At 43.0% G+C, this 21,017-nt stretch overlaps 1 protein-coding gene across 2 annotated transcripts in view; it reads left to right on the top strand.

Annotated features, from left to right (window-relative positions):
- Nucleotides 1-13,950, top strand: part of Alg14 (ALG14 UDP-N-acetylglucosaminyltransferase subunit) — a 65,322-nt gene extending 51,372 nt beyond the window's left edge. For both annotated transcript variants that reach the window (XM_042679494.1, XM_042679502.1), the window contains one exon: nt 13,216-13,950. In XM_042679494.1, coding sequence (XP_042535428.1) covers nt 13,216-13,446 — 231 coding nt within the window. In that variant the 3' untranslated portion in view covers nt 13,447-13,950. The remainder of the gene's footprint in view (nt 1-13,215) is intronic.
- Nucleotides 13,951-21,017: the final 7,067 nt, after the last annotated feature.

Below are 21,017 nucleotides of genomic sequence, written 5' to 3' on the forward strand. Positions count from 1 at the left end.
AGCTACCATTTTAGTATTCTTACCACAGTGCCTACCAATGGCTTCCTGAACACATTTTAGCTTTTGATGAGGCCAGATGCTTCCCAGATTACTTGCTGGTTTAAAATCTGCTGCCCCTGCCCTTAAGACTGCTCAGGCAGAGGCTTTACTCTCATGCTGCTGACAGACTGAACCCCAGAACTGAGCCCTTGCTTATGAACCTGTCACCTCCCCAACTCTCAGGTTGTATGAGCAGTAAACTATTCCCACATGCTTTTTAGTAGAGATGACACAGGATGGGATCCCATAGAAGGTGACCTTGAGTGGAAGGGAATATGGTGCCTTGTTTCCTGCCACCTCCCTCTTACTGTTGGAAAACATGTGGACAATCAAAAGAGCATAATCTTTGAGACCTTGAATGTGTAGAGTAAAGCACATGTTCTTCTGAGCCCTCAGTGCTATTCATGGCTCCAAAGTGCTGTGTTTTTTTTTTGTTTTTGTTTTGTTTTTGTTTTGTTTTTTTGGGTCCGGTTGTGGGGCCTGAACTCTGGGCCTGGGCGCTGTCCCTCAGCTCTTCAGCTCAAGGCTAGCGCTCTACCACTTGAGCCACAGCGCCACTTCCGGCTTTTTTTTTTCTGCTTATGTGGTGCTGAGGAATCAAACCCAGGGCCTCATGCATACAAGGCAAGCACTCTACCGCTGAGCCATCTTCCCAGCCCAAGTGCTGTGTTTTTTAACCTTACCAAGAGTACAGTGGCTTAATGCATCCAAGTTTGTGAGATTCTGTCTTGTCTTCTTACCTCTGCTTCATGGTCTGTAAGTATTATAAGCATTATCTCTCTGTCTCTGTCTGTCTGTGTCTCTTTCTGTGTCTCTGTCTCTCTCTGTCTCTATCTCTGTCTGTCTGTCTGTCTGTCTCTCTCTCTCTCTCTCTCTCTCACACACACACACACACACACACACACACATACACACACGCACACACCCCAGAATCTCACAGACAAATATTCTTCTTCCATATCCTTTTGGTGCAGAATTAAGAAATTAGATAATTTCTCTATAAAAAATTCTTAAACTTTTTTATGCTATAAAATAGTTGCCCAAATCAGGCACTTGTGGCTCATGCCTGTAATCCTAGCTGCTCAGGATGCTGAGATCTAAGTATCAAGTAGTGGGTGCCCAGTAAATATTAATCTGAAAGGAGATTTAACTGAATGATTGCTCTAGGTCACTTCTGACTTTAGCTATCCATGCTTCGGAGAGCTATGCATGATACAGAGTATAGGCATGGGAAAACAAAAGGAAAAAATACCACATTCCTAAGCTTCAGAGACCTTGGTGAAAACAATGAAAATACAAAGAAAACCAAAAGAACACCAGTGGGCACAAAACAGTCACCTTGACCATTTGGTCCAGGAAACAGGAAAACTAAAAGATTGACTTTCCTCAAATGAAAGTAGAAGCAACTAGAAAGGTTGAAAAAACAATGACTCAGCTTGGTGATGGCCTTTAGTGACACTGCTAAGCAGGCTCAGCCTGGCCATTCTGACAAACAGATTTTTAAAGTTTTTAGTTTATGTGTGTCATGGGGCCTGAACTCTGGGTCTGGGCACTCTACCACTGAGCCACCTTCCCAGCCAGTGTGTACTTTTTTTTAATGATGGTGGGAACATGAAACACCAGCTTCATATAAGCACTGATAACTGAGCACTGTGGCCTACTCTGTACTACAGCTGTGGAAACAGTCACTAGCATATCGAAACTGTGCAGTCTTAGGTCTGGTGTGTGTCTCCAGTATATACCAAAATCACAGCTGAAGCCAAGCATAGTGGTACATGGTTGTTATTTCAAAACTTTGGATAGCTGAGGCAGGAAGATCATGAATTTGAGGCTAGTCTGAGCTAATAAAGAGACCCTGTTTAAAAACAAAAAAAACACCCCACAAGTTAACTATCCCTGCATTGTGGAAGAGACATTAGAGCCAGATAATATCTGGCACCTGTTTCCTTCTACCCCTTTACCCTAATCCAAACCCTCAAGTTAGGATGGTCACAAATACATTGGGAAGTCTCATTCCCTATGCAAGAGCAAATATTGCCAATTCTTATTTTGAAACGAGCAAGATCAGGCTTGTTTATCATGTCATCTGGCTTGCTCACCATATTCTGGCCGTGAACTTTCAAGGCCATTTGGCTGTAAACTAAGAAATACATTACAAGAGCACTGCAGATTCAGAGGAAAAGCTCTGAAATCCTGCAGTAATTTACCACCTGTAGAAATCCAGAAAGTGCCTTGCTAGCAATCAGGTGCTTTTTATCATTATTTAAAATATGAATGTCACTTAGAGTAGACTGGATGATAAATTGACTGAAAGAGATAGTTAGATTACTCTAATTAGGTATCCTTGGAAGGTAGGGATAAATCATGCCAGATCAAAGCTGTGCCTGCAACAGAGTTGACAGACCTTGAGGAGAAGATCAGCACAGTGCATTTAATCTCTCTTTATGTTCTGCCTTCAGCCTTTATTCCACACAACACTCAATTCCACTATATACTATTGTACTTTGTGGTAGAGTATTATAGCCACTTTTGTATTTAGTTTGTTGGTCCTGGGGCTTGAACTCAGGACCTGGGCACTGTCACTGAGCCTTAAAAAAATAATAATTGTAAAGATGATGTACAGAGGGATTACAGTTACATAAATCAGGTATTGAGTACATTTATTTTGAACATTTTCACTCCTTCCCTCGTTTTCTCCTGAGCTCTTTTTGATCACGGCTAGCCCTCTACCACTCTGAGCCACAGCACCACTTCTGTTTTTCAGGGGTTAATTGGAGATAGGAGTATCACAGACTTTCCTGCTCCGGCTAACTTCAAACTGTGATCCTCAGCTCTCAGCCTCTTGAGAAACTAGGATTACTGGTGTAAGCCACCTGCAATGACATTTTGTCATGGACCAGGCACTGTGTTAAATACTTTACCTATTTTACTTAATCTATACAACAGCACTGTGTAGCAGATCCAATCTTATATGTTTGGTTCTGATTGGATTGTTATATTTGGTTCTGACTGGCTTGCTATTTCCATTCTAACATTCCTTACCTTTACTATTACAGAATCAAGATGAAAATAGGTTCAGATTGACCACATCCCTCCTAAAAACCATAGAGCCAATCCCATCTTTGTTTTAAATCTGCATCTTTGTTAACATTATTACTACAAGAAGCTCAAAGCTCCGAGATACAGTTCAGCATCTCTGCTTGATAATATCACATCTCCAGCTCTCTCCTTTCCAGCCCCAACCCAAACCCTTTTATTGGCCCTCAGGAACTCAGTCCACTTGTCTTGCTGCGTATTGTATATTCATATGCCTGTCTTTTGCTTTGTTTTGTTGTTGAGCTACTGGAGTATAAACTTCATTAAGCTATGCATCCCTGAACCCAAGAACAGTACCTGGCACATTGTCCGTGCTCAATAAATTGTTTCTTGAAAGAATGGATCCATGATTGGAGAAACTGAAGCATGGATGGATAAATAAGTTTTGCTGGGTCACTTGCCATAGAGCAGCCAACCCTGGTCAGCATGATTGCAAAGCCCTGGTCCCTGAACACCATGCTGTTCATCTTCTTTAAAGAAATAAATTTTAAAAAATCAGATAACATTTTTTTATTCATTTGTGGAGTATAAGGTAATTCAAAACACATTTAAAAATGTGAAATTATTATTATTATCATTTTTCAGTACTGGGAGCCTTCACACTCCTGCTCAAGTTATTTTGAAACACATAATTATTGTAGCCTGTAATTCTTCTGTGCTGTGTACCATTAGAACTGCTTCTTCCCTCCACTGTGTTTTGGTGCTCATTACCCAGCCTCTCCCTCTCCCCTTAGAGAAGCCTCTAAGGGCCTCTGTTCTGCTCTCTGCTTTTATGTCATCAACTTTATTTAGCTTCTACACACAGGTGAGAACAGAAGGTGTTTGTCTTTCTGTGCCTGACTTAACTCACTTAATCTGACACTCTCCAGTTCTATCTACAGTGCCACAAATGGCAGGATCTCCTCCTCTCCTCTGGCTCTTATGCAGCTTCTCCGTAGACTGTATGCATGCATGACCTCAGAGGAATGGGGCCATCGACATGGAATCTCTTCAGAGAACTAATTGAGGAGGATTTCTTTTTAAGTTGTGAACTTTTTTTTTAAGTTGTGTACAAGGAAAACTCAAGTAACTTCTATTTGAGGAGCCAACAATAAATTCATTATTCTTAAAATAATTAGTGTATTAGTCTAGACAAAAACTACTTTGAGCTAGGCACTGGTGGCTCACCTCTGTAATCCCAGTTACTCAGAAAGCTGATATCTGAGGATCGTGGTTTGAAGCCGGCCTGAAAGACTCTTTATCTCCAATTAACCAACAAAAAGCTAGAAGTGGAGGTATAGCTCATAGTGATAGAGCACCAGCCAGCCTGGAGCAAAAAAGCTAAGCAAGACCGCAAGGCCCTGAGTTCAAAACCCAGTACTGGCATCAAAAAACAAAACAAAAACCCCACAACCCAGTTTGTAACTTTCTTACCTTTTAAAATGGCTTAGAAGATGAAAGGTGTGCGTCTAGATAAAGAGAAATAGAAAAGTTGTTGAGAGGTGGTATATTTTCTCTGGTTGGTTAATGTTAACCTAAAACTATCACCTCCACCTCCCTTTCTTGCTGTCAGCTTCATGCCATTTTTGAAGTCAGTTTGGTAGAAATCAGTAAATGTGATTTCCAACATAAAAATAAAATTGTCTAGCTAGGCTGTGGCATGAGCTCACTCCATCACAAAAACGCAGGACAGAATCTGTGTGATAAATGGGAAAGCAGACCTCAGAATGCTGTGTACCCAGTGATGACAGACTCAGAAAATTCTCCTAGCAGTGGGATCATAGGAGACTTTGAAGTTCGTAAGGAGTGATTCGGTTGCTTAGGATTTATTTGACCCATGTTGGTCTTGATAGTTAGATGTTTCTGTTTATCACTACTCAGATGATTACATGTACACAAAAAGGAAGAAATGAAGCGTACCATAACCTAAGCCAAACACGTGCGTCACCCCATCTGCCACACATCCTTTTCCTTCCTGCTGTCCACCTCCACTGATTGCTGACAGGGAGTCCCACCCTTCCTCAGCCTCAGCCCAGATTCCTGTCCCCCGCACGGCAGAGACACCTGCCCTGCAACTGCATTTTCTTCTTCACTCCCTGATGACTGTCAGATGCTTCTCTGTTCAGTTTTTGGAGGCTTTTGGCCCACTGCTCTTGCCTTCCTCTTGTCTTGGATGTGACCTGTATTGCCTATTTTTTCCATACCCTGGAATGGTCACCAGATTTGTTCTGCCAGTAATTCTGACCCATGTTTCACCCTGACTCTTCCTGTGCTCACAGCCCAGCGTTTGAAGGCCCTGCCTAAGGAAATCCTGCCGCTGCTCTAATGGGATCTGTTCTTCCCTGACTCTCCTTTGTTGCCCTCATCTTCTTCATTCTTATTAGCCTTCATCATCCTTTCTGATGGACTGAAGCAGATGAAGATTTTAGTGGCTATGGTCAGTTCTTCTCTCTGCCTCACTTTGTTTCCACTCATCTTCATATTCACATATTGCCTATTGGCTTCTTTCTGTTAAGTCCACCTCAGCTCCTTCTTCCCTGCCCTGTATTTTAACCTCATGACACGCAAGTAGCCATTACTGAAAGTAATGGAATCCTCAGATCAGAGGCCAAATCTAAAGATCTCTTCTCTTTCTCTATCTTGGTAGCTTTGCTGGCTGCAAGATGCACACTCATCTTTTTTGTTTTTTCACACTTTAGAAGCTAGACAAGGGACTTTGTGGCTTTCCTCTTATTTCTTGAGCCATTCTTAAAGTGCTTTGTTTAGTTTTGCTTCTTTTTACACTGTTCATTCCCCTTCTAATTCCCCCTTAGCCTTTCTGCATGGTATAGCCAGTATCCTGTAAGCAGAACCATTAAATCTGCTAACACCTGTGACCTTTGTCTAGCCTGCTTGTTTGGGTCAGCTCAAATTTTTGACCATGGATTCTAGTTCTCTGGCTCTTTATCTATGGCTCATGGCTCATAGAACATGAGAAAACTTCCCTGAAGCTCTGTTCTGTGCTTTCTGGACTCTTTGTAGCCTCCACATCCAATAGCAGGAGACTGATTTTTCAGGCCTGTGATACAACATTGGACTCTGCTTCTTTCTAGCCCCAAGACTGAAGCCTTAGCTGGACTCCACATGGCTCACAGCCACATGTTCTGTCTTAGATCACCCCCAACTACATGATCTCTGCCCTATAACCAATCTGAGACCCCAAGTTCTTTGAGGAGGAGGGGAGGTGCTCCTGCTGGGTTAGCAGTTAAGTTCAGACTACAGAAGATAAACACATCTTTTCATACATACCAGTGTTATTTCAGCCAGTGGGACTTGACCTGCAATGACCCAAATCTACAGAACAATAAACATGTTCGAATTGTTCTTGATTCTTGATATGCCTCATCTAACCCCATGACTTCATACTTAAAGTAGCCCTGGCCCCTTTCCAGTTTCTAGACCCATAACTTACATTATTTTTAGTCCATTTCATGGGCTTTCTGCTCTTGGAGAACTTTATTTATTGATTTGGCCATGCATCCAGCAGACATATTGAACACCTGCTGGTGGACGCTTCAGATTGTCCGCGGCTGGTTGAGGAGTTAGGCACAATAAAGGATTGTGTCATTTAGTATGCCTTTTATTGCCAGTGACAGAAATCGTATTTCAAACTGGCTTACACAAAAATAGAATATGTTCATTTTCTCATGTACCTGGCACGGCTAGGAAGAGATCTGGTTTTTTTTCAGGCGAAGCTGGAACTTCCGTGCTGCTTCAGAACCTGGTGTCCTTATTGCCCTGTTTTGCTCTGCTGTGTTCTACAATGGCTTTGTTCTCAAGCTCTCCACTTGGTAGTAAAGTAGATGTCGGCAGTGCCAGGTCCATGCATCTTAAGGCTTCCAGAACAGTAGGAGAGGCACCATTCTCTCAGCAGCTCCAGCAGACAGCCCACTAAAACTTGTGGTTTCTGCCTGAATTATGTACTCTTCCCTGAGCCAGTGCTTTTCACCATGGGAATTCCATGCTCTGATTGCTCAGACTGCTCAGTCGTAAGTCTTCTTATAGCCAGATGTGGAGTCAGCTCTACTTAAATTGAAAGCAAGGGGTGCAGTGGTTTCCCTGAGAAAAAGGTGAACAGATGTGGTATAGTTTTTAAAAAGAAGGAGAAAGTTGGGGCGCCAGTAGCTCAAGCCTGTAATCCTGCTATTCAGGAGGCTGAGATCTGAGGATCGCAGTTTGAAGCTACCCAGGCAGCAAACTTGGTGAGACTCTTATCTCCAAGAAACTACACAGAAAAAGCCGGAAGTGACACTGTGGTTTAAGTGGTAGAGCACTAGCCTTGAACACAAAGAGGCTCAAGGACAGAGCCCAGGCCCTGAGTTCAAGCCCAAGGACTGGCAAAAAGAGAGAGAGAAAGAGAGAGAGAGAGAAGAAAGAGTCAAGAGTCAGACACTGGTGGTTCATGCCCTTAATCCTAACTAGTCAGGAGGCTAGATCTGAGGATCATGGTTTGATGAGGAGGAAAAAACAACAATGTATATATAAGAGTTACAAATGGCCAATCTGTCCAATAGAAACATTTGGTTCCACACAGGCTAAACAAGGAAGACTCTTCCCTTATCTTCTTGCTCCATCCTTTCCTTGCAGCCTGCTCTGTTCCACATGAAGAGTATAGATCAGCCTAAGAGTAGCCTCTGCCCACAAAGAGCTTCCAGTAGTGAGGAGGAGAGATGGCATGACCCCACATTCATTACAGAAATATAGACTTTTTTTGTAAAAAGACAGCTCTAACCATTATATTACTTAACATCTACTTTATGCAGGCTGTCTCAGTGGGTATTTTTTATTGTTGTTGTTCAGTCCTTGGAATAAATCTCTTTGGTATGCTTTGAATAATGAAATATCCATAATCCACACTAAAGAAAATGTCTAGGCTGCTAGAAACAAAACTGTGCTTAATTAAGTGATTTTTCTTGAGATTTGTTTGCCTTTTCTTTTTCTAAGTCTTTTTCCTCCCTGGTGCTGAGGGTTGCCTAGGCCCTTGCATATGTTGGGGCAGTGCTGGAGTTTGAAATCAGGACACATGCTTGTTAGGTTGACCCTCCACCATGTCTTCCATCCTCTTTTGCTCTCTTCACTTTGAAATAGGGTCTTGCTTTTTACACCTCCATTGTAGTTGAGATACCAGGTGTGTGCCGCCATACCCATCTTCTTTTATTGAAATGGTCATCTCCTAGTCCTTTTGTGTTTGACCAGTCTCCCATGTAGCTAGGATGACAGGTGTATACCATGGCCCCCACCTATTGGGTGTCTGCCCAGACTGCTTGCCAGTCTGCCTAGGCTGGCCTTGAACTACAATCCTTCCCATCTCAGGATTATAGGTGTGAGCCACTGGTACCTATCTGTTTCCACTTAATTATGATTTTATGATTTTTCTTGTACATGGACTTTTGTATTAAGGTGCCTCAAAACATGAATATATGCAACAAATATACAAACAAAATTCCTTTAAGTTAAACTCTATTTCTAATCTGTGTCAGGTTTTTAGTGCATCTCCTACCAATACCCAATCATAGGCAGTCATCTCTATAATGTAGAAATAATTTAGAACCAGGTATGTGACACACCCTTGTAATCTCAACATTCAGCAGGCTGGGGCATGAGAATCACAAGTTTGAGGCCATGCTGAACTTCATAGTAAGTTCCAAGCTAACCTAGGGTACCTAACGAGACCTTGCCTCAAAACACCAAAAGAAAAATATATAAATAATTTGTCTATAGAGGGTCCACCAGATGTTGAAATGAGCAACAAAATGTGAAAATCATTTTGTGACATTCAAGGTCCAGCAAGACCTCCTTACCTTCTTTTAGCTATTATTGTATTTTGTCCTGTATAATTGAAAAGAAGATTGAGAAAAGCAACACAAATAGTCCAGGGCTTAAGAGGTACTAAATACAGTGCTTGTCAGCTAGATACACATGTCAATGCACGGGTTGCATAGGACTGGCCCACAGCTTAAATACATTTGCACAACCACAGTCCAACACATCAGCGTTGCCATACATTCTTAGCGGTTTTAGAATTCTAAGTCCTAGCCGGGCGCCAGTGGCTCACACCTGTAATCCTAGCTACTCAGGAGGCTGAAATCTGAGGATTGCGGTTCAAAGCCAGCCCTAGCAGGAAAGTCTGTGAAATTCTTATCTCCAATAAACCACCAGAAAACTGGAAGTGGCGCTGTAGCTCAAGTGGTAGTGTGCCAGCCTTGAGCTGAATTGCTGAGGGACAGCGCTCAGGCCCAGAGTTCAAGCCCCACGACCAAAAAAAAAAAAGCATTCTAAATCCTGAGACAAGTTTGTAATATGAGGCAAATTCAAGTCACAGGATCACAGAATCATAGAATCCTGGCTGACCTAGAATATCCTTTAGTCCAGTGTCCCTGATTTTAGATAGGATAATTTAGCCACAGAAGAAAAAGTGACCTGAAACAAAATGACTCTTTCACCTACTAAATAGGACTGAACAACTACCATAGTGTCTCTGTAGCACATTTTCTTCATCTGCAAATAAGAAATAAAATTTAGGCTAAGTGTGATGATAATTAATTTAGAATGTGAATACAGGCCAAACTGGGCAAAAGATAGGGAGATCCTATCTCAAAAGCAATACAACCAGGGTTAGTGCAGACCTGTGGCCCTAGTACTTGGGAAGCAGAGGTAGGAAGATCATGATTGGAGGGCAGTGTTTGGGCAAAGTTAGCAGGAGAAAAACGAATAGTAAAAAGACAAGGGATATAGCTCACAGTGCTTGCTAGGCAAGTATAGGCTTGATTTCATACCCCAGTACCACACACAAAAAACTATGTAATAATGGTTGCTATGAGAATTAATTAAAACGGGATATATGTGAAATGTTCAGCCCAGTGCTTTGCTATGGCAAGTTATTAGTAATGATGGAGAGAGCTGAGGTGGTGAATGTCACTGCTGCTGCCCAGAATAACAGAGCTAGTCCACAGGCGCTTAGCTCTGCTGCTTAGCCCCTTGTTCTTTCTATTATATTGCCTTGGGGGTCTATTTAGACAGGTTGGAGAGTTTGTTTGCTTGCTTTGAGACAAGGTCTCACTCTGTAGCTCAGGCTGGTCTTAAAGTTGTAATCCTCCTCCCTTAGCCTCCACAATGCAGGGATTACAGGCAGGTATCTAGTAGAACCTGGGCGCCAGTGACTCATGCCTGTAATCCTAGCTATTCAGAAGGCTGAGTTCCGAGCATAGTGATTTGATGCCAGCCTGGGCAGATAAATCCTAGACACTCTTATCTCTAGTTAACCAGCCAATCATCAGAAGTAGGGGTATGACTTAAGTGGGAGAGTACCGGCTATGAGCAAAAAAACAGCAGCCAGGCACCGGTGATCACAGCTGTAATCCTAGCTACTCAAGAGTCTGAGGTCTAAGGATTTATCTATAGATTAACCAACAAAAAGCCTCAAGTGAAGGTGTGGCTCCAGTGTTAGAGCGCCAGCTTTCAGCAGAAAAAACCTAAGTGACAGTGCCCAGCCCCTAAGTGCAAGCTCCAGTACTGGCACCAAAGAAAATAAATAAAGGAACAAGTTAAGAGTCTGGAGAGCAGTATAGCAGATGGTCACTCAAGAGAAATTATTTAAATTTTAGGTAAAGAGCTTCAGGAAAGGGCTGGGAAAGTGGCTCAGTGGTAGAGCGCTTGCCTTGCATGCCTGAGGCCCTGGGTTCGATTCCTCAGCACCACATAAGCAAAAAAGAAAAAAGCCGGAAGTGGTGCTGTGGCTCAAATGGTAGAGCGCTAGCCTTGAGCTGAAGAGCTGAGGGACAACGCCCAGGCCCCATGACCAGACCCAAAAAAATAAAGAGCTTCAGGAAAATGGACAGAAGATTACTCCCTCTCCCCCCCCCCCCCCCCAAACAACAACAACAGGTTATGTTACCCACTCTCTTCCCAAAGCTTTCCAAATGGTCACTCCTCAGGAGGGGCATAATCAATCCAAACCAGACCACTTTTAGCAAAGCTTTTCAACTCTGACCACAGGCCATGAGGAAGCAGGAGTGTCTGTCTGTCTGTCTAGGGGACTCCCTGCATTGCTGAAGTGGTTAAACAGTGTAATGGGAGGTGCATCCCACTATTAGAGTCTTGTGCTCATGGCCTTGAAAGGTCATGTGACATTGTAGATCATGTCAATTGGCATAGACCCAGATACCTCCAATTTTAAGGTTTTAGGAGTAAAACGCTTTGTTAGGTATCATTAATTTGGTCACTATGAGCATATGATTAAGATACTGGGTAAAATTCTTTTTCCTCTAAAAATAACAATAGATTATCAACAAATTCTGTAAAGTAAGCATCTTCTCATTTTCTTCAGATATACAAACATTCTTTGCAGTCATTCTGTGGATTGAATTTTTTGTTTCTCTTGTTGGGTTAGTCAATTAAATTGTTTTTAATTAGTAGCTTTCTATAAAAATTAGCACACTTTCAAACTTGTTCAACCACTTTGGAAAGTAGTATGAAGGTTCCTCAAAAGACTCCACATAGAGCTCCCCTATGACCCAGCAATCCCACTTTTGGGCATTTACCCAAATGTTTACAAACAAGACCACACTAAAGCTACCAGCACGACTATGTTTATTGCAGCACTATTTACTATAGCTAAGATATGGAACCAACCTAGATGCCCCTCAGTAGATGAATGGATCAAGAAAATGTGGTATATATACACAATGGAATTCTATGCCTCCATCAGAAAGAATGACATTGCCCCATTTGTTAAGAAATGGAAAGACTGGGAAAAAATTATATTAAGTGAACTAAGCCAGGCCCAAAGAAACATAGGTCCCATGGTTTCCCTTATTTGCAATATCTAGTATATGTCTGAGTCAAGCAGAAAAGGTCAGATAAGGTGATGTTAGGGAAATGAACCCTAAGATATGTATTCAAATGTTTTTTTCTAACACATTTATAAGATTATTTCTTTGTTGCTTTGTATGTCACTCCCCCACAGTATAACCCCTCCTTTCACTGTATTTGATGTCGGTATAATTTGTGGAGGGGAAGGGAAAAACAAATCGTTTAAATAGGGATACAGATGGACCCATTGCAACAATGAGATGTACAAGTTGTTATGTCGAAAACGAACTTTACAACTTTGGTGGGGAGGGAGGGGGGAAGCAGGGAGGATTGGGTGGGGGGCCAGGGAGAGGATGGGAAGGGATGGGAAGGGGAAACAAAGGAGGAGGGTACAATGCTTGATAAGAAATGTACTCATTATCTTGCCCATGTAATTGTAACCCCTCTGTACAGTATTTTCACAATAAAAAAAAAATCAAAGGGAAAAAATTAGCATACTTTCAAAAGCATTAAAAGTTGGCTGGCTTTCAAGCACAGATTAACCCCTCTTGAGGGTTTAATGAGAATTGAGAAAAATCTTGGGCTGGGAAGGTGGCTCAGTGGTAGAGCGCTTGCCTTGCAAGCATGAGGCCCTGGGTTCGATTCCTCAGCACTACATAAGCAAAAAGAAAAAAAGCTGGAAGTGGCGCTGTGGCTCAAGTGGTAGAGTGCTAGCCTTGAGCTGAAGAGCTGAGGGACAGCGCCCAGGCCCAGAGTTCAGGCCCCACGACCGGACCCCCAAAAAAAATCTCATTCATGTGGTTGTCACCCTGAAAAGTATATCTCACAAAAATATCCTATAAGATAGCCATCTAGGACATTTTCTCCTAACTCCAAAGTACATTAGTAGAAGAAAGAAAACAGAATGAATCTTAATTACTATGGTCTGTTTCAGTATATTTGGAGACAGATAAGATTTACAGAGAAGAACCACATGTGTCTGTGAGCCCCAGGCTCTGGGCTAGATGTTAGAAGTTCAGAATTGGTTCCCAGTCCCGGAGCTGGTGACCAGGAGAGCCAAGGCAAAATGCTTACATGGTTTCCATGAGCATTGGCTTCCACGTGCTCTGCCTGCTACATCCAGGTTCTTCACCAAGAAAGACTTACTGGACTAATACACAAATCTCTTAAAGTGCAGGAGGTCTTAATGCAAGATGCCTCATTTTGATTAATCTTCTGTATTGTAATTTAACCTTTAATTTTTTTTAAAAGGTGTTGTGTAACGGACCAGGAACATGTGTTCCTATCTGTGTATCTGCCCTCTTCCTTGGGATCCTTGGAATAAAGAAGGTGATCATTGTCTACGTTGAGAGCATCTGCCGAGTGGAAACATTATCTCTGTCCGGAAAGATTCTGTTCCATCTCTCGGATTACTTCATTGTTCAGTGGCCAGCTCTTAAGGAGAAGTATCCCAAATCTGTGTACCTTGGACGAATTATTTGACCAATGGCAATTTAACTTCTTTAGAATTTTGCAGTAACAATATTGACTTAGAACACTGATCAAGACTTCTGAAAGTCTTAAGAATTATGGATGATCATAGTTAAATAATGTACAAATATCTCGCTAGAGAAACTGAGATGCCAGAGTTATAGCACACACCTGTAATCCCAACACAAGGGCAGCTGAAGCAGGAAGAGTGCAGGCTCTAGAACAATCTGTATTATGTAGCAAATCCCTGTTTAAGAAAGAGAGAGAGAAAGGAAGGAAGGAAGGAAGGAAGGAAAGAAGGAAGGAAGAAAGAAGAGGGAGGGAAAGAGAGAGGGAGGGAGTCCTCTCATAGAATTATTAAAGTATTAATAAACAGTTCATATCAAATATTTATGCCTCCATACACCAAATTTCTTCCTAGGTTAAAATATGAAACACTACCTGCAGGTTTTCTTACAAATTTAGTACTTTTTTCTCAACCTAATAGAAAGTCTATATGAAATAGAAAAATGTGTGTGTGTGTGTGCACGCGCACGCTCGTGTGTGTGTGTGTGTGTGTGTGTGTGTGTGTGTGTGTATGAAATAAAAAGCAGCATTTCCTATCCTATGACTTTTGCTTTTTAAAACAGTATTCTGAATCATTAAAAGAAAGGTTATTTCTTCCTTTTTTGTTCTGATGCAACAGCTTTATTTCCTGTGTGGAGTCAGTGATGTCCCTGCTGAGCGCTTCTACATGAAGGAAGCAGTTGTGTGAAGCTGGCATCATGACAGCTTGCACTCCACAGGCTTCCCAGCCCTTGACCGTGGACGAGTATCTTCTTTCATTCTGCAATCTTGTTTTATGACTTGTTGGCCTCAAGCCAGACTATCTCTCAAAATACCTCATTTAATTGTTAAAAATAAATTAAAAGGCCCAGTGCTGATGGCTCACACCTGTAATCCTAGCTACTCAGGAAGCTGAGATCTGAGGATTGCCAGCCCAGGCAAGAAACTCCTTGAGACTCTTATCTCCAGTAAACTGCTCTAAAAGCCAGACATGACCCTGTGGCTCAAATGGTAGAGCACCCACCTTGAACAAAAGAAACTCATGGACAGCACTCAGGCCCAGAGTTCAAGCCCCAGAACCCACAATAGGTGACCACTGTCATTGTAATAAAAACATAATTCTATTTATCAGGAACCCAGGTTTTTTAAAACATCAAAAAAAATGTTCATAAATTCATGATGCCTTGACCAATAGTCATCTCTGGTAGGTTAAGATACTTATTAGGCTTGCTGTAGTATATATATTTACTATACATTTATCTAATGTTTGCTTTATGCGAGATATTCTAGACACTTTTCAAACCAGAGAACTTGATGAGAATCACATGTCCAGAATCACATGACTTAACACTTCCTTTCTTTTCTTTTTTTTTTTTTTTTTGGTTGTGGGGCCTGAACTCTGGGCCTGGGCGCTGTCCCTCAGCTCTTCAGCTCAAAGCTGATGCTCTACCACTTCAGCCACAGCGCCACTGCCAGCTTTTTCTGCTTATGTGGTGCTGAAGAATCGAACCCAGGGCCTCATGCATGCAAGGCAAGCACTCTACCACTGAGCCACCTTCCCATCCCCCACTTAACACATTTTCAAAGCCAGATTTAAGGTCCAGTAGTCTGGCTTGTGAGGTGGGAGAGGGGGGCAGTCACAGTGGGATGTGGGTCACAAAGGGTGACACACTGAGGTACGCCTCTGAACTTGACTCAACACTTGGCTGTCCCTTTGGAATTTCTTGGTAATTTTGATTGCTGGTCAGTTTTTGTTGTTGTTGTTCTACAGTGCTGGAACTAGAACCCAGATTCTTGCACATGATAAATGAGCACTCTGCCACTGAGCTCTACCCCCAACCCTCTTAGTAATTTAGTTCTTGAGCAGGAACTCATACTTCAACCCCTCAACCAGTTATGTAGCTTGTTCTGGCTACTACAGCACAAGAATCTCTACACTGCTCCTTTGTTCCTTAAGCAGAGAGAGAGAGAGAGAGATCTTTGCTTATGTCAATTTATATATTATTCCTCTGAATCTTTTGTTGTAGAACTGTGATATAAATGGAATAAGAATGAGGAATGATTAATAAAGGGATTTGATTTACTTAAAAGAGGCATGGTCACCCATGATTCTGTCTGGACTCATGCTCTGCCCACTAGTGCCAGTGCTGATGCTCACTGATCTCAGTCCTGGAGGTCATGGAACCAGAGGGGTCTGCTTTGAGATTGTTGGAGGGTCCTGGTTTCTCCAGGATCAATTATTCACACATTCATTCATTCGTGTGTGTGTGTATGCTGGTACTGGTGCTTGAATTCAGAGCCTTGCCTTCTTACTTGACTTTTTCTTTCTCTTATGCAGGGATAGTGTTCTGCAACTTGAGTCACTCTTTCACTTGCACCTTGTTTCCATTTCCCAGAGTTCATTTCAATAAATATTATTTTATATGATCAGAGGCAATATGCCTTTGTCTTCCTCCCCTAAGAGTGTCCTCCTATTAGTCTCACTATGTGTGAATGCCTAGACTTCTGTATAATTCATTATGTCCCAGACTTCTACCTTTTTGCTGGTTAACGGAGAGCAGGGTCTCACAGACTTTCCTGCCTGGTCTGGCGTCAAACCTTCTGTATCATTCAGGAGCCAGCCCTCTAGTGCCCACTCACACGGAAGGTCAGTAGCTGGCTTGTAATCTTTTCCAGTGTCTCTTACTAGGAATGCATCATTTTTATGAAATACTCGCTGAATCAGCCCACAAATGAGAGGCAGCAAGCACACATCTGCCCACACCTGCTTCCCTGGAAGACTTGAATCTGCAGCTCACTGTCTTCAAAGGTTCAGCAGCTTGTCGGGTCCCCAGGGCCAACTGTTTCAAATAGGGTGCCCCAAGGCATGGCAGGAAGCTTAGCCTGGAACGAAGAGTGACCTGACACTCACAGCACAAGGAGTGTGTGCAGTTTTCAACTGTTCAGTGAGAAGTCTCAGCTATAAAGTTGATGACCCCAGCTTCCACTTATGAAAGCAGCTTAAAAGACACCATTAGGGATTTTTTTTTCCAGTCCTGGGGTTTGAACTCAGGGCCTGGGCACTCACTGTCCCTAAGCTTTTTTTGCTCCAGGCTAGCACTCTTAACACTTGAACCACAGCACCACTTCTGGCTTTTTCTGTGTATGTGGTACTGAGGAATTGAACCCAGGGCATCATGCATGCTAGGCCACCACTAAGCCACATTCCCAGCCCTGCTTCATTTTTCATGTCACCAGAATTTTCCCTTGCCTCTGCTGCCTCTTCTCTTTGGGATTACCTTTGCTGTTCATCTCCCTTGTCCTAATTCATCTGTTGATTCTACCATTGACCCAGTCAATATCTACATTTTTACCCTTTTTAGTCCTGTAGTCACAACTGATGTATTTGTTTTTCTTGAGTGTTGAGAATTGAACCCATGATCTTGTTGCATGGTAGGCAACTACTCTGCCAAATCCCTAACCATGACTCAACAAAATTTCCTTGTTTCAGTAGCACATTTTTTTAAAGGAGCTAAGGCACAGAAGCATATGCAAGCTTGGTGGCACACATATGTAATGCCAGTCCTTTAGAGGCTACAGCAGGATGGTCTAGAATTTGGGGCCAGTCTGGGCTACATACCTAGATTATGTCTCAAAAATAAAAGTTAATCACTATATTGAAAATGAACTATACAACTTGTGAGTGAAGACTGGAGGGAAAAACTGGGAGAGAGGGAGGGAAGGAAGGAATTAACAGAACCACGATTTAACCCAAGATACTTTAGCCCTAGCCAGATTTTCCTTCCCCACCCACTTTGTGTTTCGCTGGGGATTGAGCTAGGGGCCCCATGCTTGGCTGCTGCTCTACTTACTCTTAACAACTCCATTAGGTTTTTAAAGTAAAAGGTGAGAAAGGAAATAGGTGGGTGCCATGATGAAGTGGGGGTACAGGGTATTCTGGACAGAGGTTCCAGGGAAAGTCTATGAAACTGGAACATTTTAGCTGAGAACTGAAGAGGGCTACCTGATATATTTGTCCAGCTACTTCTTCTTGCCAGCTTTCCTCGTCTCCCCACGCCTAGTTTGAGCTGCCTCTTCTCTTAATACCTCTGCAGACAAACACTCATGCATCAGAGATTACCACTGAGCATGAAAGAACCCTGCACTCCCTCAGTGAAGAAGGGCCACACGCTGGCAAAGGCCCTCCCGCCTCTCTAAGCCAACACGGCTGAGGTGAACTGTCCTTTTTTTTTTTTTCCACAGTTAGTTTCCACATGCTCTTCTGCACTCACTGCCTGGCTCTTTCTCCATGCCAAGGAGGAGCTTGATTCTTCTGCCTCCCATCAGAACTAACTCAGCCTGAATCTGAGTTTGCCTGTCCACTGGAATACAGCCAGCATGACATTCTGACTGTTTCTTGTCATACTTGTTCTCTGAAGGTATGCCTGTCTCAGAATCCCATCAGCATCCAAGGAGAAACTCAAGCCACCTTGGAAAAGCCATGTATAATTGCTCAGTTGCATCTTGCTGCGGGCTGAGTCACCTCAGTTGCTAGGCATGAGTGCAGAAGGCTTCAGATGATTCCAGCTCTGACACCATATCACTCCCAGCCTTTAAGTCTTCCCCGCAGAGGCACAGATGCCACAAGCCAAGAAAAGCCCTCTCCGTACACTGCTGATCTGCAGGGCCCACTGACAGGCATGCTTAAATGGTAGTTGCTTGCCAGCATGGAGTTAGGTTGCAGAGCAATACATAATTAGAAAAAGAACCTTTCCAAGGAAGCCAGTTTCTTCAAAGTTTGGTTACATTGGTTTGCTATTAGAAAAGGAAGCAATTTCTTACCCCCATAGCTAATGGAAGATAGATTTCCATACCACGAATAGGGAAGAGTGTATGTTCCATTTGGGGTTTGGGTTGTTTTTTGTTGTTCTTTTTCGTTTTGCTTCTTGGCCTGCATGTAATGAGGAAACAGGAACTAGTAGATTCCTTTAAGTGTTTTAACCGTATACAGATGAATAAGCAAATGGTTGGACTCGCTTCCTAATCTTTTTTCCTTTCCTGTATAACTGAGAATTGGTTTCCACTCTAATAAACTTAAGCATTTAACCAGAAGTCATGTGTCATGCGGATGACGATTTGCAGCAGGAATGCGGAGCAGGCAACCACTGCTGAAGACAAGCCCTTAGATCCCCAGCCATTCTGAAAATACGGACTACAACGACGATTCTGGCAGGGAAGTGTCAAATCCTTTTTCTGTTTAACTTGTCGTCCTTTTTTTTTTTTTTTTTTTAAACTCCCTCCTAGTTCTCCTGGTTTCATGGAAGAATGATTTCAAATGTAATGACGATAAAGGGAACTTTACATTTTCAGGTTAGCTCTAGTGAGTGAAATAACAGTCATCTTTCTGTGACTTGGAGTCAGGCCACTGTCCACATTTCTGGGCTCCCACATAGATGACCATTGTGTAAATCTCAGAAAGCACAAGAACCAGACTGAAGAAATGTCAAGCCGCAGCGGGAGGGAGGGGAGATTCTGGAATGACAGCCTCTTGTCGCCAAGAAGAAAAGGAAAAAGAAGTTTAATTCTTCAAAGAAAAGGCAAAAGAAAAACAAGACTTTTATGGACATACCATATTCAGAGCTGGCAGAAATTCAGCAAGGAATAAAGAAAACTATCCAAAACGTTCCCTTATTCAGTTCCAGTCTGGCAGGCAAATTAAAAGAGGTTCAATTTTCAAACAGTTCCCTGAATTATGTAGACCTAAAACCGCGAGAGGCATCTAAAGGGGCCTGTGCTGTGGTCCATGGAGGGTGCAGAAATCAGCTGAATCTAACACAGTCAGACAGAGAGAGACCCTGAGATGTTCTCATGGAAATCTTGCAGCCAGCTAAGGAGTTATGGATGACAGGCTCACAAATCCATTGCCAGGAGAGGGAGGAAGAAGTCACAGGTAAACCAGGACTAACCAGGCAATCATGGCACCTGGATGCACAGTGTGTGCACCAGGAATGGTCACTGTACAAACCCTCCAGAATCTCTACTTTTTGTATATGTGTGAGGCCTTTCTATAATGATAAGTTCCTTTAAAAAGTCCACCTCCATGGCTCATGCCTGTAATCCTAGCTGATACTCAAGATGAGATCTGAGGATCTAGGCAGGAAAGTCCGTGAGACTCTTTTATCTCCAATTAACCACCAAAATGCTAGAAGTACAACTATGGCTCAAATGGCACAGCACTAGTCTTGAGCCCAAAAAGCTCAGGGACAGCACCCAGGCCCTGAGCTCAAGGCTTAGGACCACAAAAACAAAAGCCCATGAATGGGTTTATTCATGATAGTTAAGCTAAAACTGGGCTTTAAGATGAGACCAAGAAATGCCACTTAATTATTTGTCTTCCATGGGAAAGAAAAAAATTCTGTCTGCAAATTGATTTCCTGAACCTGGATCTGTTTTTCTAACTTGATTTGTAGGCCGTTTAATACACTGCTACCTCATAGGAAAAGTTGCCTTACCCTTTCTGTGCCTGAGGGCAGTGCTGTTCATTGCTGAGTAAATATTTGCTGTGTTCCCACATCACCTTGCAAAGACCTTTACCAGAGGCTCAAAGTCTCTGACTCCTTCTGAAGGCACCCTTTCTCCAAGGTCACACCCCCTTAACCCTGAGCCAAAGACTGTGATAACTCAGGTCACCTCTGTTGGCCATGAAGATTAGAAATGAGGCTGGCCCATGGGCTTCTTCTGCAAGACAGGCTGCCTGGGAAAGGCCACTGGGCAAGGGAAGCCCTGTGTGCAGTTACTTGGCTTCGTCACCTGTGGATATGTTTAATCATGGTTAACTTCCTTTCCCCCATTCCCTGCCTCCTCACACAGGGGGTTAGGGCCTTGTGCATGCCAGGCATGTGCTCTACCATGGAACTCCTCTGCCAATCCTTGGAATTTTTAGCACAGAATTTTACAGTGTTGCCCGGGCTCACCTCAAATTTCAATCCTCCTGCTTATGCCTCCCAAGTGCTGGAATTATAAGCATGAACGGGGCTTAATCATGTGGAGCTTTCACTTTTCAGTGTTTTAATCTTCTCATCGCTTAACATAAAGGATTATCCTGGCAGTCCTTTGCCACCACAGTGACAGTGACAGTCTCCATCATTTACTAACAGCCAGCAGCAGGCCAGCTACCGTGAGTACTCTATAGACCTAGACAGGCAACTGAGGCCCTACACATTGGAGATGCTCATTTACCAAGTCTTTCCCTGGTTGGGGGAGGGGGTGTGGAATGGATGTGGCAACTCCTTTTTTCTTCTTTCTTTGTTTTTATGGTGGTACTGGGATTTGAACTCAAGGCCTCACAGTTGCTCTGCAAATACTCTACCACTTGAGCCATGCCTCCAGCCCTGCCACCCCCCTTTTTCTAGGCCAAACTCTGGCAGACCAGGACTGCCGAACTCTCCCTACCTCAGTGAGTCTCTTTGTCTCATCAGGTTCAGCTGAGTCAGGCCTGGGGCTGAGAGATAGCCAAACTTTTTTGGCAGTGAAGAAGGATGTGGGAGGATCTAGGAACT

The sequence above is a fragment of the Dipodomys spectabilis genome, unplaced genomic scaffold (assembly GCF_019054845.1).
Source record: "Dipodomys spectabilis isolate Male_0828 unplaced genomic scaffold, ASM1905484v1 ptg000002l, whole genome shotgun sequence".
Classification (NCBI taxonomy): domain Eukaryota; kingdom Metazoa; phylum Chordata; class Mammalia; order Rodentia; family Heteromyidae; genus Dipodomys; species Dipodomys spectabilis.